Here is a 26,151-nt window from a genome sequence, read left to right on the forward strand (position 1 = left end):
AAAGCATGTACCGTGTTAAATTCGGTATGAACATTATAATTATCCCACTTAGGGGTGGGCGTTCGGGTACCCGTTCGGGTTCGGGTCGGGTATTTCGGATTTTCGGGTATTTCGGTATAGAGGTGTAGAACCCGTTCGGGTATTTCTATATTTCGGATCGGGTTCGGGTATTTTTAGTTCGGGTTCGGTTATTTCGGATCGGGTTCGGATATTTAGATTTTGAAAAAAAAAATTAAATTTTTCATTTCTTAAATTTCTTGTATTTAAGAATATAAATTTTAATTAACTTCTTTTTTATTTTTAATAAATTAAATGATTAATAGATTTGGACATAACATTTTAAAACTAAAAATGCATTAATTTAGTTATTGTTTTAAAATTTTGGATGTAACTTTTTGTTAATTTTTGAAATAAAAAACCTTGACATACTTTTTAAATGAGTAGCAAATCATTTTTTCCGGAATTGTATGTATATCATATGAACTTAAAGTATGTGTAGTATTAATATAATTATTTTATATAAAATGAGAGATGTAAACTAGAAATATAAGGTTAATTAGACATATGTTCGGTTATCTTCGGATATCCATTTGGGTTCGGATATTATCCATTCGGGTTCGGGTATCCAATCTCTCATAATTCAATACCCGTTCGGGTATTTTGCTACTTCGGTTCGGATTTCGGTTCGGGTTTTTCGGATCGGGTTCGGGTGCCACTTCGGATATCGGGTAAAGTGCCCACCCCTAATCCCACTCTTTGCATTCACGTCTGTAAAAATGCGTGACACGATCCAGTGCCATACCATTTGTTTCGGCATACATAACTCATATCAAAATTTTTTTATCAAATTGAACTATTTTTTTCCTTTGTCAACTTTCATTTTACTTTATAGGAAACGACGAAGATGGGAATTATATCAGATCAATTTGGAATATTAAACAGGAGTATAGACCATGTATGATGTAACATATCTATCCATATTAACTAAGATTAAATTAGACTAGAGTTCAACAAACTGACGAGATTCCACGTTGAGTTTGTCAATTTGTCATATCTAATTATTTATAGAAATTTATTTTTATATTAAATAAGAAGCTGAAATTTATGACCGTTCGAATTATATTATTTTCTAATAGAAATATTATTTTCTTTATTATTGTCTTTTTGTGTATTTTATATTTGATGAATGTATAGATTTCATAATTAGTGCGCAACTGCACATGAAAAAAAGAGAGAAGAATCTCCATTTAGAGAAAATAAAGGTTGTTGCCAAAAAATAAATAAATAAAGGAAAAAGTGAAGTGCACGGTTAGAGATACATGAATCATTATTAAATGAATTTAAACACAAGCGCACAAACCGTGGGTATTGACATTAAATAATGAATATTGGGAATAATCCACGAGTTCATGATTATTATTAGGTAGAAAATATATGGAAAATTTTTGTCAGCTACACCATGTATAGACTAATTTGGTGAAAATCATCAAATGTAAGGAAATAGATTAATAATTATACGATGTTTATGTGTTAATACATACCATATATACAAAATAAATAGTTATACGATGGAAACATCACAGTCAGACTTAATTAGTTTTAAAATTAGTTAATAGGGTCAATTTGTAATATATTAAACTTACACCCAATTAACAAAATGTGACCCGTCCCAACCCATAAACTCGACCCGTGTTCAAGTTATGTCACTTATCTTTGCCAAATCGTAAATTTTAGGGTTCATAAAAAAAAATCTGATTTGTAACAGAGAAATAAAAAAAGAGAGAGAGAGATGGAATTTGCTGCATGATCCAACCATAAGCGAAGGAGCAAACGCAAGAGAAGGCAATGTGCTTTGTTATTGTAGGTTACCGCGAAGATATCTCAAACATGTACATACAAAAATCTGAGTAGAAAGTTCTATGGATGTGAACAATACAAGGTGCAACAATTGTGCTTTTTGATATGTTGAATTAGAGTTTTCCTTACTAAGTTCTAAATTTTGCGTTTGTATTAGCGTGGAAGTGAATGCAAATTTTTCAGTGGTTTGATGAGGAAGAAACTTTTGGATGACAAAAAGAAGCTTCAATTGAAACTAGAAACGAAATTCACGAGAATTTTGAACACGGGTCGGGTTTATGGGTCGGGTCGGATTTTGTTAATTGGATGTAGGTTTAATATATTACGAATTGACATCATTAACTAATTTTAAAATCAATTAAACTCGATTGTGATGTTCATACCATATAATCATTTATTTAGTATATGTGGCATGTATTAACATAAACGTCGTATAGTTATTAACTTATTCTCATACATTTGATGGTTTCCACCATATTAATGTATACATGGTGTAGGTGGCAAACTTTTTTCCAAAATATATATAGCTAGAAAGTCTTTTAATCGTCAAAATTGAGCACAAAAGTTTTTTTTTTTTTTTGAAAAATACTGAGCACAAAAGTTATTAGTATCTTTTATATCTAGAGATGATTCTTGAGACTTCACAACAACAATCGTGTAATGGTTGTGGCCTTATAGATTGGTTATGAAATGTGTCCACTCAGGCACTCATGAGTTCGATCAAATATATTTTAAATTAACTCAAAGTTATTTATTTTTGGATGCTCTATGTGATAGTGGTGATATAAAAAAGGTAATAATATATATCCGACCGATCTCTCCCGTGCACAATGGCACTAGTGGAATGTAACACCGCATGAGATCACGCCACAATGGCAGTAGTTGCCAACAGATTACATCAACAATGAGAAAAGGAATAGTTCTCATTAGGAAATGTCACAATGGCAGCCCATACAAACTGGCATTTTTCAAGTATGTGTGTATAAGACATGTATTGAAAACTTTCATTCTTTCAAAAAGTATTTGATTTTTACATTAATTACAATCTTCATTGAAGATTTATTTGTAATATCTAAACAGCTAAATAGGATTTTTGATCAGCAGTGAAATGTAAACATAATCTTGCCCTTTCATAATTTATAAGACTAAACTACCTCTTATAGACAAAAAAAAGTAATTAAACATATTTTGTAACATATGCATCACCTTATACGTGTATGCAATTTGGTTTATACAATGATGATACATGATTTATACAGAATTAAATAAACAATAAGATAGAGAGATTATTGATTGGAGGCAGAGTTGGAGAGGTAAGCCTAAAGTGGGTCCCTTTGCACCCTGAATTTGACGCAGACATTATCATATAACACGAAAGATCCATCAATTTTAGAGGTCCATTTTGGAAGTACGGTCAAACCGAAAGTGTAAACTAATTATAATACTTTTGTTTTGCAACTATATACCATTTAAAATGTAAAGGGTACCAGAATTATATCTGAGTCACATATATTGTTTTAAATCAAAATTTAAAAGCTTTCCTAAATCAAAAAAAAAAAGAAACAACCTGATTTGTCAAGTAGAGACCAAACAAAATGGATATGTCTAGTTTTAGGTCTGGTCTAGAAGTGATTATGGGTTCAGTATGCTGTTTTATAGCGAATTAAGGAGTTTTTCATAGCACACAAATTAAGGAGTTCTAAGAGATATAAATGAGGTTTTGGAGGGAGGGGTGGTGGTGTTAGAACTAGATATCCAAAAAAAAAACATGTATAGTTCAGAGAGTTTATTTAAACAAAAGGATATAAAAAGATCTGACAACCAAAATAAGATGGTGGCTTCTCACCCACCTTTTCAAAATATGTTTAAAGAAAACAACTTATCTTTTAAAAGAAAAATCATATCAAATTTACATATTCACAATTTGAAGAATATCATTTGTTAAAAACTGGGTATTTATTTTTTTTATAATTTTAATATATTTTGGGTTAAATTCCTTTGTTGTTTTTGCATATATTACCAATTAAATATATATATATATATATATTATATCAGTTTTATTTTTATTTTTTTAAATAATGTAAAATATGTGAAAAGAATCCCATAGTTTTTTTTCTCCTCGAATGCGACATCTGAATTTCTTTTTGCTTATGTTTAGTAATTTTTCAGCTATCCATCTTTCTCAGATGTTTGAATATAATTATGTTCACTAATAAACTATTAGTTATTTGCACTATTAGTCATTCGCATGAACACACATAAAGAACATAAAATTATTTTCAATAAACACTTCTTAATCATGATAAAATAATCTAACACATCTATGAAAAATGGTGTTCTAATATGAAATTTTCAGGTAATTTGTTGTAAATTGTTATTAAATAATTCCGATAGATTTACATATATATATTTGTAGACAAGTAATTATACTAATTTTTAATCCACAATTTTTAGAATTAGTTCAAAATCACATATTTCATCATTTGTCACAAAATATAAATTTTCGGTTACATTTTTCAAAAATACTTTACATATCTCTTAAAAGATTTGTTATCTTTAAAGAGAAGACACATGAAATAAATATGAAAAAGGGATGAAATTATATAAGGTTAACTAAATATATAGAGTTAATTAAATACTTAAAGAGGAGGCATAATTAAAAAAAAAAAAAGAAGAGAAGGCATAATAATAAAAGTGATTAAACGGGTGAGTTATGGATCAATTCTGCAGCTTGACCCACCTAAAAGCTTTATACACACAAACGGATGGTTTCATTTTACTCCTATATCGCCTTTTGTCAACGGCGTGTAATTTACACGTCACATGTCATCAGCGCGTGGCGGTTGGATATGAATCTCAAAAGAAAGTAAGAAACTTACCTTCTTCATCATCCACTGGAATTTTATTTTAACTTATATATTTACCTTTTATTTCTAAATAAAATAAAGACTTCAATCCAAACCTACATACGCATTAACCACACCTTCCCGTATTAACCCCTACCACCACTAACAGACAACTGTTTTAAATTGTTAACTAATTAGTCAAGTTAATTAATAATTACACACATAAATAATCCAGATTCTTCTGCTAATTAGCCTATTAATGACTCAGAGCCTAGTCAAAGTTAGTATACAAAGTATTCTAGTTTACATTCTTACATCAATCTTTTACAATTAGTACAATTATATATAATTACATCATAGTTATCTTCTCATTCTCCAATTATATGTGTTTCTTTTGCTGAAAAGCGTATCCGTAATCATTATTCGATTCATAATCTTTGTTATCCTTTCCACATGTATATTATTATTATTTGCTATCAATACAGATACAACAATTAAGTAGAATTTTGACTAATTGTTCAGACAAGATACACACGTTTATTAAAGATTTAAAAGTTTCGGAATACTATGAATCTTTTGTATTTAATATGAGCATTAAATAGGTAATTTGTGTGTTGGAAAAAGTGTGTATTAAATCAAAAACAAGGAAGAGAATAATTAAAACAAAAGAAACAAAAAAACGAAACGTGAATATTTGAGAAAAGAAATTTAATTGAATTCAAAGATCACCAAAAAGGTTTATTATAAATATTAAAAGTTCACGAAAAAAGAAAAAGAACGAAAACGCCGTTGGTGACCAATTGAAAACGGAACCTTGAAGACAGAGGAGTCTCTGTCTTGTCCAAATAAAAGAAAAAACCAGTTTAAGGTCTTTGTCATGTTTTTTATTTTATAATTTAATTTAAATAAAATCAAACTGTACAAATCAGATCACAGTTATTTTAATTAAGTAATGGTATAAACCCTAGTTGGAATTACAAAATAGGATAAATAAATTAAAAATAAAATAAAGAAGAGAGAGAAAAAGGTGAGAACAGTTAATGGCGGAGCAGTATAAGGAATCGCGTCTCTCTACAAATCTTCCATAACTCTGTATCATCATTCTTCTCTAATAGCAAAAAAAAAAAAAAAAAAAAAAGCAGAACAAGAAAGAACTAGTGTTTTGATGTTGTTGTTAGTGGAGAAGAAGAACAAAAATCAATCTCTCTCTCAAGAGTTCTCGAGATGCGAGCTCAGTTCTGTAGAAAAGGAACCTTCTCTGTACTTCTCCTCTTCCTCCTTTTGATTCTCATCTTGCCCAATCTTTAATCTTCTTCTTCCTTCAGTTTCACTCTTTCTTGTTTTTTTTTCTCTCTCTCTCTCTCTGTGATCAAAGAGAAAGTCAAGAATCTTCTTCTTCTTGGTATCAGATCTGTTTCTTGGTCCATAATTACTTAATAGAGGGTTCTTGATCTAGGGTTTGCTCTTGCTTGCCAAAAAAAAAACAAATAAAGAATCTGTTTCTCATCCAATTCTACCCACCATTTTTTGTTGTGGGAGATTTTTTTTAAAGAGTTTTCAAAGAGTTTTAATTCCTTTTATTTTCTTCATTAAAATCTGAGGAGAGAATATCAGAGAAAGAGAGGAGGTTTTTTTTTTCTCGTAAGAAAGAATATTTTGATTTGTTTATGGGAATACCTGATGGTTCACTCCTAGATCTGATTGTTAAGGTTAGGTCTTGGATAACTTCTGATCCAAGCGATTCTTCTTTGTGCTACTCTTCTTCTCAACACTTTGAAACCATGCCTATTGTCTCCAAAATGTGCAATGACTGTGGAGGAGCCAACCTCCACCACGGCGGTTACTATTGCCTCAGCTGTGGCCGTTTATGGTGCAAGAGCTGCTACTCTGAATCCGATAGACAAGAAGATTACAAGAAGCTTTGCAGAGAATGTGATGGTGAGGTTCTTGAGTTGAGAGAAAAAGGATATGATAAGGTTCACCCTCGTGATAGCCCTGATCCTCCATCTTTCCTAGATTGCAGGAACATTGCTTCTATTCGTTGCTATCCTAGCAGGTAAAAGTGGTTGTTGACCTTTTATTACAACACATCTTTGGAGTTTGTTGTGTCTTATTATGTTGTGTGTGTTTTGCAGGGGAGAGGAAGAAGAAGGAAGTAGAAGCTGTGGTAATAAGCAGTTTCTAAGCCCTTCTAGTGAATACTATCAGGACAGTTCAGATATAGAGTCAGGTAGTGTTAGTGCTAGGCATGAGCATTTTAGTTGTAAATCTTCTGCTGGGTCCAGTCCTCATGACAGTCCATTAAGGAACAATTTTAGTCCTCTTGGGCGCTTTGTACAGCACGCCAAAGACCTTAGCCCTAGAGCCAAGCCAGTTCAGGGGGGCATGGAACCAGAAGAGGAGGTAGATACGTTGCAACAACCGTTGGATTTTGAGAACAACGGCCGCATCTGGTACCCTCCACCTCCTGAAGATGAGAATGATGATGCTGAGAGTAACTACTTTGCGTATGATGATGATGATGATGACGATGATGTTGGGGACTCTGCTGCCGAGTTTTCATTGAGTAGCAGCTTCTCTAGAGAGAAGCTTGGAGAGAACAGTAATGAGCCTCTTAGAACGGTGGTGCATGACCATTTCAGAGCTCTTGTTGCAGAGTTATTACGTGGAGAGGAGCTTGCTCCTTGTGATGATGATGATGGCAGTGCTGGTAACTGGCTTGATATTGTCACTGCTTTGGCATGGCAGGCTGCGAATTTCGTGAAGCCTGATACTCGTGAAGGAGGTAGTATGGATCCAGGGAACTATGTCAAGATCAAATGTGTAGCATCAGGGAATCAAAATGAAAGGTATAGTTTTTCTCTATAGAAACTCTTTTCATTTACTGATGTTCTTCTTCTTACTGAACACACCTTTGTTTTTCTGCAGCATCCTTGTCCGGGGAATAGTGTGTAGCAAGAACATAACACACAAGAGGATGACATCACAGTACAAACATCCGAGGGTGCTTCTTTTAGCTGGCTCTCTTGAGTATCAGAGAGTTGCTGGCCAGTTAGCTTCCTTCAACACTCTTCTCCAACAGGTTAGTCTTTTCCTACTCTGCCGGCCTTGAGATTTTGGGGAGCTGTAGCCGATTTAGTAAAGATTTCAATAATTTTCTTCAAAATATTTGGGGGCATTGGCGAATGTTTCATTGGGCTTTTTCCAGGACCGGCCCTGCTCTTCCTTATAATCTTTGATTCATGACACTGAACTCATCTTAATAATTTTTGTGTGTGTGGTTGGACAGGAGAATGATCATCTCAAGGCGATTATAGCAAGAATAGATTCACTTCATCCTAATGTTCTCCTAGTAGAGAAGAGTGTATCTTCATATGCTCAGCAGTATCTTCTAGAGAAGGATATTTCATTGGTGCTCAATGTGAAGAGGTCATTGCTTGACCAAATAGCGCGTTGCACCGGTGCTGTTGTATGCCCTTCTGTAGATAGTATCTCCACTGCTAGGTTGGGACACTGTGAACTTTTCCGGACAGAGAAAGTGTTGGAGCAACATGAAGCTGGGACTCAGTCCAACAGGAAGCCTTCAAGGACATTGATGTACTTTGAAGGGTGTCCTAAGCGCCTAGGTTGCACCGTTGTGCTTAAGGGAAGTTGCCGCGAAGAGCTGAAGAAGGTTAAGCATGTTATTCAGTACGCTGTGTTTGCAGCTTACCACTTGTCATTGGAGACTTCATTCCTTGCCGATGAAGGTGCTTCTCTGCCTAAGATAAGGCTTAAGCAACCGGGGATGGTTAGGTCAGCTTCTGAAAGGAGAATAGTTGATGATGGCATTTCTCTAGTGACTCATTCTCCTTCAGAGAAAGATCATGAAGACACAACATTGATGCAAGAGCATGAGGTTTGTGAGGATTTTGATCCAAGTCTGATATTCCCATCATGTGAAGTTGACACTGAGCAATCTGATGCCATGTATGTTGGAGACATCCCTGAAACACCTACTCAAGAGGTCAGAGGTGAAGAGGAGAACCTGCCACAACATGAGGGACATGATGAAGAAGATGTTTCCAGTGAATATTTCTCTGCTGCAGACTCTCATCAGAGCATTTTAGTCTCTTTTTCAAGCCGGTGTGTTTTAAAAGAATCAGTATGTGAACGGTCAAGACTCTTGAGGATCAAGTTCTATGGATCCTTTGATAAACCTCTCGGAAAATATCTGAAAGATGATCTCTTCGATCAGACATCAAGTTGTAGAACGTGTAAGGAGGTGGTTGATGCTCATGTCCTCTGCTACTCTCACCAGAATGGGAACCTTACTATAAATGTGAGACGTCACTCATCCATGAAGCTTCCTGGTGAACAAGATGGGAAGATATGGATGTGGCATCGCTGCTTAAGATGTGCACATGTAGATGGTGTCCCACCTGCTACTCGTAGAGTAGTTATGTCTGATGCTGCATGGGGACTGTCTTTTGGGAAGTTTTTAGAGCTTAGCTTCTCTAATCATGCAACTGCGAACCGTGTTGCATCCTGTGGCCATTCACTTCAGAGAGACTGCCTTAGATTCTATGGGTAAAAAAACTCTCTATAACATAATCTCATTCTCTATAGTTATTACAATACTGATTATGTTTTTATTGTTGTGCAGATTTGGGAACATGGTTGCTTTTTTTAGATACTCTCCTATCAATATACTTACTGTCTTCCTTCCTCCATCAATGCTTGAGTTTAACAGCCATCCTCAGCCTGAGTGGATACGGACAGAGGCAGCTGAGGTTGGTTTCAAGAAGAAACATCTAAACCCTTTGCTTCATGTTTGGTTAATGCTCATATACTTTGTGTTTGTGCATTCTACAGCTTATGAGTAAGATGAGGACTATGTATGCTGAGATATCTGGTATGCTCAACCGCATGGAAGAGAAGAGTAGTTTACTAGAACCTGAACATTCTGAAGCCTCTGATCTGCAGAGCCGCATAACGGGTTTAAAAGATCAACTAGTGAAGGAGAAAGATGAATACAATGTGAGTTCCTTGTCTTAAACATTGCTTTTGCTTCTGAAACCTTGTTGAGTTTGTCTTTGATAGAACCTTCCTCACCCTGAACAGGATGCGTTGCAGCCTGTTTTTGTGGAGAATCTGCAAAGTCATGGGAGTTTGGACATTCTTGAGCTGAATAGACTGAGGAGGGCACTCATGATTGGTTCACACGCTTGGGATCATCAAATTTTCTTGTTGAACACTCAACTCAAGAAAGCTAGTGATACCAATGCTTCTAGGAGTCTGGAGATTCATGAGCCTCCAAAGAGTGACCAGAGACCACAGGAAGGTTCAGATGAGAGGGAAGGAAACGCCCATTCTGATGGAGAAGCTAATGATGACAATAAATATCCGGACAAGCTCCTCTCCCCTGGCTCCTCCCTGTCCGAGAGGATAGATTCAGCATGGTTAGGCTCGTTTCATAGTGAGGCAGATGCTAAGTCTCCCCTCAAGAGACTCGCCAGACCAATCCGGGTGCAGTCTTTTGATTCAGCTATACGGTTTCAAGAAAGGATCCAAAAAGGTTTGCCACCATCTTCTTTGTATCTCAACACACTCAGATCTTTCCACGCTTCTGGCGAGTACAGGAACATGGTGAGGGACCCTCTCTCTAACGTGATGAGGACTTACTCACAAATGTTGCCACTAGAAGTACAGAAGCTGGATCTTATCGTTGGTTCAGCGCCTACATACATCTCCTCAGCTTCTCAGATGGCTGATGGGGCTCGGATGCTGATCCCTCAACGCGGCTTAAACGATATAGTGATCCCTGTGTACGATGATGATCCCGCTAGTGTTGTCTCTTATGCTCTTAACTCAAAGGAGTATAAAGAGTGGGTTGTTAAGAGAGGCATCCCTAGGAGTAACAGAGATTCTGAACCTTCTTCTACATTCTCTACTTGGCGTTCTCTAGGGGCTATGGATGTTGATTACATTCACCATGCAGTGTATGGATCTTCTCAAGATGATAAGAAGTCTCCTCATCTGACTATCTCTTTCAGCGACCGCTCTTCCTCTTCCTCTGAAGGTAAAGTGAAGTTCTCTGTGACGTGTTACTTCGCAACACAGTTTGACACTCTGAGGAAGACTTGCTGTCCAAGCGAAGTGGACTTTGTGAGGTCCTTGAGCCGGTGTCAGAGATGGTCTGCGCAGGGAGGGAAGAGTAATGTTTACTTTGCCAAGTCATTAGACGAGAGGTTCATCATAAAACAAGTTGTCAAGACAGAGCTGGATTCTTTTGAGGATTTTGCACCTGAGTACTTCAAGTACATGAAGGAGTCTCTCAGCTCCGGGAGCCCTACTTGTCTTGCTAAGATCCTCGGTATCTACCAGGTTAGTTCTCAGTACTTTTGGGACAAAGCTTTTGGTTTTGAAGTGGAGTACTTTAGATTCAATGCTATCTATGGTGTGTGCAGGTCTCAATTAAACACTCTAAAGGTGGTAAAGAAACAAAAATGGATTTGATGGTGATGGAGAATCTCTTCTACAACAGAAAGATCTCTAGGATCTATGACCTCAAGGGATCTGCACGGTCACGGTACAATCCAAACACATCTGGAAAAGACAAAGTTTTGCTAGACATGAACCTGCTAGAGACACTTCGGACAGAACCTATATTCCTAGGGAGCAAGGCCAAGAGAAGCCTAGAAAGAGCTATATGGAATGACACAAACTTCTTAGCTGTAAGTGATTATTACACTACTTACCAAACACAAAGTCATGGTTTCTTATAATGTTTTGATTAAATCCATTTTCTTGTTTTTGTTTGCATTAGTCTGTGGATGTAATGGACTATTCATTGCTGGTTGGGTTTGATGAAGAGCGTAAAGAGCTGGTTCTTGGGATTATTGACTTCATGAGACAGTACACATGGGACAAGCACCTTGAGACTTGGGTTAAAGCTTCAGGCATTTTGGGTGGACCCAAAAACGCCTCTCCAACAATAGTGTCACCAAAACAGTACAAGAAAAGGTTTAGAAAGGCCATGACCACTTACTTTCTCACTGTTCCTGAGCAGTGGACCTCTTGATTAAAGTGAAAGAGTGAATCATTTTTCATCATTCTTTTGTTATTCTACAATAAAAAAAAAAGAAGGGGAATTGGTTTAACAGACTGATACAACATATACAGGTTGGGACCTGACTGATTGATTTGATCTTTTATTTGTTTGTGTTTGGTGTGTGCGAGTGTTGGCTTCTCTGAGTATGGAGAATTGTATATTGTATTTATCGGCTAAACTTATGCCACACAACTTGAAAGAAAAAAATACTAATGATTTGCCATTTTTCTTTTATCTTTTTTCTCTGTAATTGGTCTCATATTTTCAGAGTTTTGATATTAGATGACAAACACATCAATGGTAATGTTACAGAGATAAGGATGTGTAATACATGTGAGACGATAACAAGCTCAGCATCTCTCGGCTGAATTGTGTTTTATATATTTACTAGCGGTATTCCGGCGCTACGCGCCGGGTTCGTATATTGTGTTTTTTAATGAGTTGATAATGTGTTTTTGGATCTATTTAATAGTGGTTACTGATAGTAGTGTATTATTTTATTTTGTATTTTGTAATTGTGTTGACATGGGTGCGCCAGCTAATATTGCTGGTTTAGATGTCATGTATACAATATTTAAAAAATAAATTAAAATAAATCTAAATAATTATTTAATAAAAAAATTAGATAATGTAAATGTTTATAAATTTTTATTATTTAGTAAAATTAATTGAATAATGAAATATTTGTGGTTGTTTGACATTTGTGCTAAATATTCATTTGTGGTTGTTTGACATTTGTGCTAAATATTTGTTATGTTTGGTTTTCTGATTTAATGTTTTATTTGAAATATATGTGAGGAATTTATTTTCTTAATTTGCGTTAGTAACTGTATTTTAAGAGTTTTGTGTGTGTTTATGGACGTGTAAATATTTTTGTTGATGGAATATGTTTTGTTTTTTCTCTTGAGTTTATTACTATTTTGGTATGGACATTCACTTTACGTAATATAATATCGTTGAGAATAAGAAGGAATAGTCAATTATTGAACATAACAGAGTGAAATTAAATATTTGTGACCATCATAAATTCACAAATATTTGTTCTTGTTGAAATACAAAAATTGCGACGATCTGATGCTTAATGTTAAGTTAAAAAATGACCATGAATAAAATAAAGTATACAAATTTAGTCATTTGGTTGAAAAATAGCATTTCTCGTACCTCTTGTTGATGTTGTCCGGATGGCATAGTATTGTGGCTTTCGTTGCTTTTAAAGTGGTTGAGTAACACTTGAGTTTTTTTTTTGTCTAATAGACTTGAGTTTTTTAACACGAACTCCATGTACTAATTTCTTAATGTCATTGTAATAATTTCTTAAAGCGATTCGAACACTGATCGTCAAATTTATGGTCTTGCTTCCAACCAATTTTATTAATATAGGTTTCATCAACATTTTTCTCACCCGTGCAAAGCATTGTTAGACCGTATAGGTAAATTGCATATCTATGTACAAAACGTCTGCTGATGTTTGTAGATGATGGAGGCCGGCTTGGGATTGTTTTTAAAAAAATATTCTTCAATGCCTTTATCATAATGAACTTCTATGTTTTCAGCTGAAAAAAAAAATTTTGACATGAGATCGTTATACCTTGTCAAAGAAGCAACTGGATGGATGGATAATAGTTTGATGGTCATATATTCTTGTAAATACGGTTGTCTTTAGCTTCTTTGGCCAGTAGTGGGCATGATTGCATGACATGACGTGCGGTAGTTCTTAATGACTGTGCAACTCTTGAGATGATATCGCCTTGGATGTCTTGAGGGAGTTCTTCGAGTGTTGATAGTGGGTGAGCTCCGTTCATCTTGGAATTTTGTATTGATAATGAGTTTTTTTATTCTAGCAGGAGGGTCTAATTTATATTTTTGTGGAATTTGCAATTGTATTAAATGTTTCAACTTATGCATGGTAGTGTTCTTGTCAGTGATTATTGACTGAGTTAATTTTCCGTAATTACTTGTAACGTGTATGTGTTTTTAAGTGTTTTGGCTATTAACTTAAACCATTAGATAAGTGAAACGGGTCAGAACTTAATAGTGTTAGTGCATTTTATGTGTTGTTATCTTAGATCAAACGATTAAACCACTCTGTTTATTATTATTTTATTTAATCAAGTAGTAGTTTTTTTTTTTAATTTTCCACAATTATATTCTCGTTTTTTTTGGAAATTATTTGGTATTTTTTGCTAAAAATTATGTGCAAGTTACGTTTTAAATTTTGGGATAAAGACGCGTTAGATTTAAGTTGTTTTTTTTTATACGTAATTTTCATGTGGACGTTTGTAAATTATCACCCATTCACCCTACCTGGGTGGGTTAGACCATCTTGTGATGTTTTTAGGTTTAAGTTTTGTCAATGAAAAAAAAAAGGTTTAAGTTTTGTTATCCGTTTCACGCTTTGGCCGTTGTTTAATTTTTAGAGAATCATTGTTATTGTAGACCAAAATTGATTGAAACAGTATGAATGAGTTGAACTTCATAATTAGTTGCAACTTAAGATCTCTCCTGTCGTAGTTGGCTTTTAAATCGTCAAATGAGAAGGATCATAAACTTATTTCATAAGTGTTGTAGAAAACTAAAGAAAAACAATGCGTGTGTTAGACATTAGTACATGCGATGATTATAATTTTAATCATTACTAGGGTCGGCCCGCCCTACGGGCGGGATATTAGTTAATTTGATATTCACTAAATGCTCGAGTTGAAATTTGTTTTAAGATTCAAGAATTTGGTTATCTGTTATGTCTTACTTATTAGTATACGGTGGTATAGTTGTTTTTCGATTATTCTTGCTTTGGTATTGTATCAAATTAACTAATTGTCCAACTCATAATTATAGATATACAAATGTGGATTTGTGATAAAGTTTGATGACAATACTATTTTTTTTAATTTTTATTCATAGTGGAGTGTGCATGTGTCAGAAAGAGGCCTATAACAACTTTTATGTTTTTGTGTATGGATTTTAAATATATATTATTTTGTATAATGCATACTTGCTCTACAACATTTGCTTGTAGACTAAAAAAATTGTTTTCTATATTTTTAAAAGAGAAAATATTTAGTCTAGAATATAACATGGATATATGTATTGACTATATATATAGAAGTTGGGTGTTATTTTAAAATGACATATGTATAGAAATTTTTCAACCATTACTTCACTGGCACAAAACATTTATAACTGTAAATACCTTCTTTTAAAAGCAAAACTAATAAAAGCGTGTACAACAAATTTTGATATATATTATATGCATCAAGTTATAAAAGTTGGAAACATTGCAAACTGTTTGGAGCAAAGTTTTTAACTTCACGATCTTCATCTTGACGTCAGTTCAGTGTCGGCCCTGGCCACAAGCAGAAGAAGCATGAGCTTCCAGCTGACACGATAATAAGTATTTTCGCGGCCACATATTTATAAAAAGTGACTTTAGCCTAGTGGTTCTAAGAGAAATTACCAGTGCTAGAGGTGCTGGGTTCGATTACCCTTAATTGCATTCATTTATTTTGGCCTTAAATATGAAATGGGACACGTGTCACTCCCAGAACGCACGAATTGATGACGTGGCTTCACGGGAGAAAGGCGAACATTTCTTTATATATATAGATATTGATGCTCCACATATATATAACCTTTTCAAGTGATTGCCATATTCAAGTAGCAATATGAGAAAACATTCAAGAAGCTTCTCGAGATTCTGGCAAAATCATTGATCATCTCCAAATAGTATAAATCCACAAAAAATTGTGTATGGAAAATCAAAGAGTTGTTTTGCAATACGTAGATCTAATGAAATGTCTAAGGTCATAACTTTTCTACTCTGTTTTTTTTTTCAGTCCCTCCGCCTCTCTCTTATATTAAGAAAGCTTCATGGCAGCATATGTATGGAAAAAATCTCAAACATTGATTAACAACTATTTACAATTGGCATTATTTCAAAATGCTACATCATGATCTAGTCTTGAATTATACAAACAGTTGCAAAAATCATCAGTTACACATCCAACTATATAATTCAAGAAAAAAAAACTCAATGAAATTGCCTGATATAGCTTCTTATATCAAATATCTCCTGGTCACCGGGGGACAATCTGAAACCTAATAAACTGGAGGGTCACGAACCATTAACTCCAAAAAACTGCAGTTCAGGCCGTGCAGGTACCTATGGAACGATACACATCATGGCGTCCTGATAAATCTGATTACACCTTTAACCGGGAATCTATTAGTCAGCACAAAATCAATAACCATATGATAACCATATGAGTGTACTTTTCTCTTCTCAATGATGGCATGAATTACAACCACAAAACATCCGAGATCCCCAAAATTATATAATATTTACAGAACACAAAACGTATAATAAGCTAAGCCCTAGAGCAGGCTTCACAAAATCAAGTTTTTGTTTTCTGATTTTAGCTTCCATCGATTTACATTCATTTACATCTCCAGAGTTGCAGATTTTCTTCTGCACAACAGAGAAAAAGGACACTCTTTACCATCTCTTACATCAATAAGATAAGAAAAGAAAAAAATATACTTTCACATACATTTGATTTAGAGTGGAGAGATATCTAACCAAGCATTGAAGTCATCCAATTCATCCTAAGTTTGTTCTAGAATATTTCCATTATATGAAATTGAATCACAGGTTTAGTCTCATAAATGAGTGAACTTTGAACTTATCAGTAAGCACAAGGAAGCTATAGTCGCTGGATCTAACCCAGTTTTGCTTTGCAGAGAGAAAGAGATGTATTTCCTGCAATCCAATCAACTGACTGCGATCTGATTTCTTAATCAATTTTATTAAACACACACTATGAGCTTCGCATAGTTGTGTTTGGTTTATCAGTGGACTCACTTAATCAAACTAACAAAATACTAAACAACTTAAGATAGATCAGTTGATTGGTTTTGTACCTGTCTAATTAGATTGTTATCATCACATGATGAATGGAATGATTTTCATTATTGAAAACAGTGCTGATACTACTATACGGTTAAAGTATGAGTTCAAAATTGTTATACAAACCGGACAAATCTACGTTGGTGTTAGCCAAAGCCATGAGTTGATCATACTTTTGAAAACGAAACTTCTCTGCTGGGATGGTCACTTGTTCCGTGACCTCAACAAAGCTCGTGTGGTCAGTGAAACGTGCTTCCAGCGGCATCAACACCACGAAGCCCATACATCACTCCTTCCCTCAATAGATTTTTGAAAGTATTAAGCTATTGAACATGAATCAAAATCAACTGAAAAAAATATTCAAAAAAAACAAAATCAACTGAAAAAAAAAACAGAGTAAATAAATTATGGTTAGTGACGACTTAGTTTAACGTTAAATCCAAAAACAAAAAATTAGGAATAAGAATAGGTACCTTCTCGTTGACAGTTTGACTGTTTTAGAAACATATAATAAGAGCGGACTATCAAAAGGTTGAGTAGAAAGAGCTAACAAAACACGGTGGTGGCTAGCCGGAGTCACATTCTCTTTATGGAGACCACCTTTCTTAACATTTCTTGCCTCTTTTAATCTGAGGAGAGGGACCTCGGCGGTGTTTGAATAGCATCCAGCTTTTAAATCGGCAAGAAAAACAGATGAACTCGCCACTGTTTATCCCAAGCAACAAAGCCATTTATAGTTGAAGCTTCAGGGGATTACTTTAGAGAATGCTATGGCCAATTTAATTCAAGAGAGTGGGAGGAGTGGCGCAGAAAAGTTAATGCTTGGATTAATGTTTCCAAGTGCCGTTACAAAGACGATCGCCGTTCGTCGTCGGTGAGATGTGAAGAACCACGACGGCTGACTCTCCAACTCCGTCCGCTAAAATTGAACAACCCTAAATAATTTGGGCCGTTTTGGACAATAATCAAAAGTCCACTGATTTGATCATAAAAAACACGTAGCCCAAATTATTAAACAACGTGAAGCAGCTTTCGCAAGTTTATAAAGTACTGCCACGTGGCAGAAAAAGCCCCATGCTGAATAATGATGTGGATGACTGAGGTGAGAGAAAACTCCCCTTTATATATATAGATAGATACTTGCTCCGATCATCTACATTAAACTAATTTTGTGTGAACTAATTTTAATGTTAAATTAAGTTTGGTGGATAGAATAGGTATCTCCTACCGCTAGATTATACACATGGAAAATCTATATATCATTATGGTTGTACATTTTTGCTTTAAAAAATAACATTTTGCATTTAGAACATTCTGACTCATCTTTATATTTATTTTTGTAATATTATTTAAAAGTAAATTATTCTAACCTACATTTTTTCTTTTTCTAAATTACAGATCTTTATTTTTTTCCTCTATGTTTAGTGGAAGAAATAAAATATCTTATTTTTACTCAATCTATTAGAGTGGATTCCAACTCATTATAGAATTACTATATATTTCTTAAAAAATAATAAATATATCAAAAAAAAGTTTAATAACTAGTCCCAAAGTATGATCAGCAACACTAAAATGGGATGATCACTGAAATTGCAAAGAAAAAAAATCTGAATCCTACTTAGAAATGAGGCAGAGCATCTTCAGAAATCTGTTCAATCCGCCTCAAATTTAAGCGAAAATATTTCTTTAGACTATATATATATAACACAAAAGAAGCCATCTAATTATGCAGAAAATGAAAGGAAGCTACTATGCCAACTGCAAACTCCAAATATCTGGCTTCTCATACTAGTGGTTAGCATTAAACTAAGCTAACTAAATATATATTTTCTTGGAAAACTCTAAGTTCTAATAAAGAATAAATTGTTCATTTTAAGAACATACTAAAAGTTGTGTTACACAAGTTGGAGCACATCTGTTTCCTAGTTGCAGTTTTCGTGATTAAAAGATGCAAGAAACGTGGCTTGAGAAAGGGATCAGTGTTTGTTTCTCTTTTGGTCTTCAACAAGAATACAACACAACTTAAAAATAATTAACAGCTTCTTTGTCTCCAATCTGAACGCTTCTTCCTCCATTACGAAGCAAATGTTGTCTCTGATGAAACAAACCACTTGAAACGTTGAGGAGACAAAGTGCTGTGATCTTGTTGTAGAAATCAGAGACACTCTCACTCTCTTTCCACAGTTTCTCCACTTTCCACTTTGGTAACTTCAACTTCACACTAGTCACCACTTCTTTCTCTTCTTCAGCAACCTCCTTTATTACCGAGAGATCAGACGATGATCTACGCGAAAGCTTCAGATTCTCAAGCCTCTCCTTGGCACCCATCCTGATTCCCAACCGAACCCTTCTCGGGGTTCTCTCTTTCCATCTTCTGCCACGTGGGTTTCGATCAGAGCCGGTACTGGACATAGCAAAGTGAAAAATTGACGTTTTAAGAGTTAATATATATAACTAAGTATAGACCCCCAAATATTACTTCCAAAACCTAAACTGTAAAAGGGATTACCTGGGAAGTTCAACCATGAAATAAATCCTTTTGGATTGCAAGTATTGTTTAGGATCCAAAGGCTTTGCTCTGATACCGAAACGCTTCACGGATTCAGATTCGAAGAGAACGTGACCTGGAAAATCTTTAACAACCGTACCAGCTTTCACCGGAGTTTTCAGCTTGAAACTCTTGCCATTGATCTTCATGATTTTCACAGTTTTCTTGCTTCCCAAGATATTACCCATTACAGAATAATGTGTTTGTACGTTTACTACAAATGTACCACAATAGAGTTTTTGGTATCTATTAAGAGCTCATGCATCTAAAGGTGGGTGATGTGTTATAGATCAGATGATTATAGATTTTGGATTTATGGTTGGTTGTTGATGATACTGAACATTTTTTAGGTCAACAAAGTGCCAAATCTTCAATAATTAAATAATAACGAGAAGACAAAGTTAAGTCGCATTTCACTATCGATCTTAAACCTATAACAACCCAAAAACGAAGTTTATATATAAAAATCAAATAATTATATTGAAAATCGAAAGAATGTAATGTTCTTCACTTGGACTATATGTGCAAGATGGATATTGAAAAAATATGTGATGTTTCCTGGAAAATGACTCTTGCGTGAATCACTCCGATTAATCTGGAAATGTTGTAATTTATATGAAATGAACCGTGAAGCTTAACCAAAGTCCTCGTTAATCATATGAAAAATATTGAATTAACACAAGTATTTGTATTAACAATTAATCAAAAAAAGAAACAGCCAACGAAATTAAATTAGTAAGTTATTTTCGAAACTTTTTTTATTTGTTAAGAGCTATTTATAGAGTAATCCTTGCGGAGAAGTTCTAGCAGATGCACTTTGCCCGGTGCTGCTGATACACCTATGCAAGTGTACTACTCGAGGAAGAAGCAAGGCAAGAGAGTGTGTGAAGCGGGAGAAGTGCCACGTCAGGGAGATGAGGCGGGAACTTCTAATGGTTGAACGGATAAGAAGAAGGGAAAGACTCTGCAGCTATTAGAGTCTTTGGCAGTTACACGATAGTAGTCTTTATATGTAATTGTTGTTAGATTCTGTGAATCTTATCATTTGTATTGTGATCAAACTAGACATTGGAGACTGAGGTCTTGAGGCGATTCTCGAGAGAGGATTCGTATGAGAAGTAATTGATATCGTGTTGATATCGATTGTTCTTGAGTGTTATAGTGAGATTGTTATCGAGTGATTGTATCGGTTCCAAGTTGAGATTTATAGAGAGTATAGCTACTTGAATCTTAACAACTGGTGCGCTTGTGATCGGATCGAACATCGCGATGGCTCAGGCATCGGCATCGGAGGTGAAGGTCGCCGAGATGGAGCAATCGATTGAAGAGATCCACAGGGAGCTCAAAGTTTTCAGCGATGGCTGTAAACTGTTGGTGTCATCAGGAAACGAGATGGAGAAGAAGATCGACGAGTCGTTTCAGCGAATGGAGTTGTGGGAGAAACGGTTCGATATGATGGAGAAGCATATGTTCAAGCTTTCCGAAGCAGTGGAGAGGATCGAATCGAATCAGACCAAGGAGAAGCCTAACAGCAAATCGATCGCCTCCTCTTCGCATATCGATATCGAAGCTCAGGTACAACATCCTAACCCTATGGTACAACCGGAGAACAACCTGCTAGGTTATCGGGGACTGGGAGTGGTACTAGAGAATCGAGAAAATTTGCTGAGGAAAATAGAACTACCTGTGTTTGATGGATCGAGGCCGTATGGCTGGATATTTCGAGTGGAACGATATTTTCGTGTAGGTCAGTACACAGAAGAGCAGAAGTTGGAGTTGATTTCACTGAGTCTCGAAGGGAAAGTTCTGAATTGGTTTGAAGGCGAGTTCACAGAGCAGCGGTTCATAGACTGGTCTGACTTCAAAGAAAGGATGCTAGCCAGATTTGCGGTTTCGATTGACGATGAACCAGGGAAGCGGCTCTGTAGCATCACTCAGACGGGATCAGTTCAAGACTACATCAGTGAATTTGAAGAGCTGAGAGCTCAGGTTACGGGTATTGATGAGAAGAACTTGGTAAACATCTTTTATAAAGGCCTCAAGAAGGAAATGAAGGAGATAATTAAGTTGAAGGAACCAAAGGGGTTGACAGCGCATAAAGCGGCAGTAGTCAAGATGGAAGACAGTCTGCTGTGCCAAGCTTTAAGTGCAGTAAAGACAGGAGCTAATAAGCAACAAAGGTCATATACGTACACACCCTTTAAAGCAGCTACAGTACCGCAGAAGCAGCTTCCTGATACAAAGGAACAACAAGGGCCTCGACAACAGTTCAGGCCTCGTTTACACTTATCAGAGGAAGAGCTGAAGTAATCGATATCGTATTGATATCGATTGTTCTTGAGTGTTATAGTGAGATTGTAATCGAGTGATTGTATCGGTTCCAAGTTGAGATTTATAGAGAGTATAGCTACTTGAATCTTAACAACTGCACCTGATGCACCTATTATGATCTTGTTCTCATCAGCTAGCGAAAGGCTAAAGAGTGTAGCTACTGTGATTTCTTTCGCTTCCATGGTTTCAGATCTGAGGAACTTGCGCACTATAGATGTGACTGCTCCTACAAGCATGATCAGACGTTCTTTGTTGCTTTGAGTATGGAAAGGGTAAGAACGCAAGTGATAGCTTTCTCCTGCGTTTCAACATCGTCTAATGTCAGAAGGTTGCCTAAACAGTATTTGGTCCTACCGTTCATGTAAGTGTAACCACATCGCTTCTCAAAGTAGTGCTTAGTGCACCACTGAGAGATGAGACTTTGAGAGCGTGTTTGGAGTAGGAGTAAAGTTTGTATGTAAGACCTCTCGTATGTCTGTCAATGAAGAGTGAATATAATTATTGAGGTTTCGATTCAACAACACTATAGGTAAACGCTATGTATATAGTTCCTCTTGGTAACTGCTTTCTCAACTTTTAAACATTTAAGAGGCTTAGTTCAATAGTGTTCAAAAAAAGTGTTCAAAAAAAAGATGCTTAGACAAAACACCCTAAGAATTAGTCCCACTAAATCACATTACCGTGCTTGTAGTACTAGCTAGCATTGATGCGCTGATATTTAACTTGATTTAGAGATATCAATCTCAAGACATGAAGTATGTTGAATTGCTACCTTTAATTAGTACTTTAGCGTTAGTTTATGATCAAAATATTTGGAGTGATCAAAATGAAAAACAAAAAACTACCTTTTTGGTTCAAGAAATAGTTAGTTAATCAAGTCCATGACTATATATATATTAGCGTTCTGAGAAGGAAAAAAAAAAAAATACAAAGACACTCAATTTTAGTACTGATACATTCCTTTCTACTAAGCGAGTCTTGAATTGTTTTTTTTTCATAAAAGAGCAAAGTGTAATTTGAAGGGAGATGGAAATATTTTTCATTTCAAGTGAGTACTTATTGTCAAAGAAAGTACATCTTCTAAGTTATCGTCGGTTTTTAACCGTGACATTTAATTAAGAGAAACGTTTGTTCAACGTGGGTGTCTAATAAAAATCTGTCGGTCCAATTCGGGTTGAAAATTTTGAACATCATTTATTATCCTCTCAATTGAGTATTTTTATCTAGTAAAATTACAAAAAAAAAAATATCTAGCAAAATAGTACAGATAAATACACCATTTTTCATTTTTATGTAGCAATAAAATATCCGATTTCACTGGAAAAGAAGAAGCGTTTCTTGACGCGTTGAACCATTGCTGTTAGATTCTTGAAGGCCACAAACTGGCCGAGAAACCACCGTCTCCGCGGGGATGAGACTGATGTTGAGGTCAGGCAAACGACTATGTCCAGCACTACTACTAGCACTATCATAGCAATTGGTACTTGAAACGGGTAACATTCTCATATCACATGATTCGGATACCGAAGAAGATTGATCACTAATGATATCTGTTTCAAGTTTCTTATGAGAGGAATTGAGGTATTGTCTTGAAATGTAGTTTGCGTGATGGTAGAGACGATGGTTGGTTGGGTCTATTCCCATTTTCATGAGTTTCCTCTTTAAGTAAGTTTCCAATGGATCCTTATTTCAGTATCGGTTCGTCCAGGTAACCTTCCCGCTATCAATGACCATCTGAAAACTTACCATCAAAATCTTGTTACAACGAAACTTTCATATCTGGTATTTTTTTTTATATAGTATAAGATTTGAAATGGAATTAAGAAGAAGAAAAGCAACGAAATTAGAACCTATTGCCAAGAAGTGCATGAAGCCTAAGGATGAGATCGTCTTCGTCTTTTGAGAAGTTGCTTTGCTTGAGTTCAGGTTTTTCGTAGTTTCTCCCTCCCACTCTACATCTCTCGGCACGATGTAGCAACCCTAAAACATTGATTAGGGATTAAATTTCACAGATTAAAACGATATCTCGTTGCAAACTCAAAAATGCACATGTACCTATATGTATAATTCATATGAAAAGCAAAACACACGATTTACTTTTGAAAAACTATATTATTGATAGAAAATAGTTACTGGAGGGCGGATAGAGAGCGCGAACACAGACTATGTTCATGCTTCTTCTAATAAGGAGATTGGTTGGTTTGGTTCTATTTTTAGGTTGATTCATTGTGAGGTTAAGCAATTGATATATATATATATATATATATATATATATAGAAACTAATTAAGTGGTGGTAGCTTAATAGTAATTTCTTGGGTAAGTGTACCCACATCAATTCAGGTTTGATTCTTCTTGAGAACTAAATTATCACTACTTGATTAGTCTAGATTTGGACTTCGGTCCAAGTGGTTTAGATTGTAACCGATGATCGGTTCACCCCTTGACAATAGTCGGAAGGTACTCAAACTCGGATCATGCAATGTGGTACGCTTTCGAGATAGTCCATTCTGCAGCACTAAGTGTGTTCTTCGTGGGGCCGACCAGATAGCCTATAGGATTTATCAAATATACAGTAGAATCTCTATAAATTAATACTCGATAAATTAATAATTTCTACAAATTAATAAATTTTGTCGGTTCCAACTTTGGCCGGTTCAAAATTTGACATAAATCGATAAAATAATAAGATAATAATTTTTTTAAAATTCTATGTAAATATATGGTCCCACAAAAATTATAAATTAATAATTTTTATGTATACATATTTTACATAAGTAAGAACCTATTATTATATTGTTTGTTTTATATTCACAATGGAATTATCTTTATATTTTTTTATCATGTTATATATATTTGATGAGATTTAGTAATATTATATCTAAAACCATATTTAAATTTTATGCAATATATATTATATACACCAAATAATATAATAAAATTAATATAAATGTCAAATTTCAAAAAAAAACAATTAATATCTATCACTAAAATCAAATTCTTATTTTAGAATAAATATATTTTAAAATAAGAAATCTAAATAAGATTTTTTTTTGTAAATTAATATCTTTATAAATTAATAAAGTTCTAAAGTTTCAACATTATTAATTTATAGAGATTTTAGATTGAAGATAACGATTTGAATAAATTAATATATTTTGTATATAGGCATATAGAATCTTATTATATAAAGCTTGGTTCTTCAAAGTTGCTAATTAACATGATCGCGACACATGACAATTATATATTTTAAGATTGCGACATGTGTTAATCTATCTCATAATTAAAAATATATACACTAAAATATTAACAAAAACGAATTTTACTAAAAAGTAATTAAAATATTATTTAATAGTTTAAAATATTATTTAATAGTAATTTACCTTTTTTAAAATCCTAATCAAAAGATCATTGCAAAACACTATTTTATAATATTTTCCTTATAATATTGTGACATGTGTTGAAATATATAATGATTAAATATATATATAATAAGATAATAAAAACAAAACAAATTTCGATAAAAACTACTTTTAAAAAGTATTTAATAGTAATTTTTTTAATATTTAGAAGAAATTATTTTAGAAATTTTCTTTTTACAAAATCCTAAAAAAAAAATGAAAGCCATTTATTTAATAGAATTTTTCTTTTCTAAAAGTTTGGTTCTTCAAAAATTTTAATTAATATGATGGCGACACATGACAATTATATATTTTAAGAATGTGACATGTGTTAATATATATCATAATTAAAAATATATAGATTAAGATATTAACAAAAATTAATTTTATTAAAATTAATTAAAATATTATTTAATGGTAGTTTTCCTTTTTTAAAATCCTAATCAAAAGATAATTGCAAAAGACTATTTGATAACAATTTTCCTTATAATATTGTAACATGTGTTTAAATATATAATAATTAAATATATATATATATATATATATAATAAGATAATAAAACAAATTTTGATAAAAACTACTTTTTAAAATTATTTAATAGTAAATTTTTTTAAAAAATATTAAGTAGAAATTTTCTTTTTCCAAAATCCTAAAAACTTATTTGAAAACAATTTATTTAATATAATTTTCCTTTTCTAAAATTTTAATGAAAATATAATTATAAAATATTATATTGAGTTTGGTTCTTCAAAATTGCAACTTAACATGATTGTGACACATGTGAGTTATATATTTAAAAATTTGATATGTGTTAAACTATCTCATAATCAAAATATATATACTAAAATAATGAAAATGATTTTTCTTTAAAAATAATTATAAATATTATTTAGGAAAATTGCCACAAATACCACATTCATAGTACCACTTTTCATGTTTACACTAACCACTTTTACCCTCAGTTTTAATGAAGGGTAAAATACAATTATACCCTTAGGATTAACTAATTTAGACTTAGGGTTTAGAGTTGAGGGGTGGGGTAGGGTTTCTGGAATGTAAAATTTATGATTCTAATAAATATATAAATACTTAAAAAATATATAAAAAATTTTTAAAAATAGTTTCAAACATAATTTTCGTTTTTCAAAAAGAAAATTAAAAAAAATAAAATAAA

At 34.0% G+C, this 26,151-nt stretch overlaps 2 protein-coding genes and 1 pseudogene across 5 annotated transcripts; 1 reads left to right on the plus strand and 2 right to left on the minus strand.

The window, feature by feature from the left end:
- The first annotated feature begins 5,675 nt into the window (after window positions 1–5,675).
- Window positions 5,676–12,019, plus strand: LOC106394984 (putative 1-phosphatidylinositol-3-phosphate 5-kinase FAB1C). The gene is made up of 9 exons (XM_013835526.3): window positions 5,676–6,759; window positions 6,839–7,552; window positions 7,632–7,785; window positions 7,993–9,272; window positions 9,349–9,475; window positions 9,558–9,722; window positions 9,807–11,069; window positions 11,153–11,419; window positions 11,512–12,019. Exons 1-9 carry the CDS (start codon window positions 6,371–6,373, stop codon window positions 11,764–11,766), a joined length of 4,614 nt encoding a protein of 1,537 aa, XP_013690980.2. The 5' UTR covers window positions 5,676–6,370; the 3' UTR covers window positions 11,767–12,019.
- Window positions 12,020–16,018: 3,999 nt separating this feature from the next.
- Window positions 16,019–19,561, minus strand: LOC125586998 (uncharacterized protein At1g66480-like). 4 transcript variants are annotated; one of them, XR_007323557.1, is made up of 3 exons: window positions 19,209–19,561; window positions 17,173–19,103; window positions 16,019–16,991 (listed from the first exon to the last, which is right to left on the minus strand). XR_007323557.1 is itself a non-coding variant. In XM_048757060.1 (2 exons), the coding sequence occupies exons 1-2, from the start codon at window positions 19,433–19,435 to the stop codon at window positions 18,722–18,724; spliced, it is 609 nt and encodes a 202-aa protein (XP_048613017.1). In that variant the 5' UTR covers window positions 19,436–19,561; the 3' UTR covers window positions 16,019–18,721. The 4 variants fall into 4 exon arrangements, 1 of the variants encoding a protein (XP_048613017.1); XR_007323555.1 differs by having other exon boundaries at window positions 16,019–17,046; XR_007323556.1 differs by having other exon boundaries at window positions 16,019–16,261; window positions 16,344–19,103.
- A 3,185-nt stretch (window positions 19,562–22,746) lies between these two features.
- Window positions 22,747–23,831, minus strand: LOC125586997 (annotated as a pseudogene).
- Between the last annotated feature and the right edge of the window lie 2,320 nt (window positions 23,832–26,151).

The sequence above is a fragment of the Brassica napus genome, chromosome A2, assembly GCF_020379485.1.
Source record: "Brassica napus cultivar Da-Ae chromosome A2, Da-Ae, whole genome shotgun sequence".
Taxonomy (NCBI): domain Eukaryota; kingdom Viridiplantae; phylum Streptophyta; class Magnoliopsida; order Brassicales; family Brassicaceae; genus Brassica; species Brassica napus.

Bases quoted from the DNA above. Each gene is read 5' to 3' on its own strand.
- LOC106394984 (XM_013835526.3), top strand. From the start codon at position 6,371: ATGGGAATACCTGATGGTTCACTCCTAGATCTGATTGTTAAGGTTAGG. The intron at 6,760-6,838 runs GTAAAAGTGGTT...TGTGTTTTGCAG, and splicing joins ATTCGTTGCTATCCTAGCAG to GGGAGAGGAAGAAGAAGGAA. The intron at 11,420-11,511 runs GTAAGTGATTAT...TGTTTGCATTAG, and splicing joins ATGACACAAACTTCTTAGCT to TCTGTGGATGTAATGGACTA.
- LOC125586998 (XM_048757060.1), bottom strand. From the start codon at position 19,435: ATGGGTAATATCTTGGGAAGCAAGAAAACTGTGAAAATCATGAAGATC. The intron at 19,104-19,208 runs GTAATCCCTTTT...TGCTATGTCCAG, and splicing joins TTCATGGTTGAACTTCCCAG to TACCGGCTCTGATCGAAACC.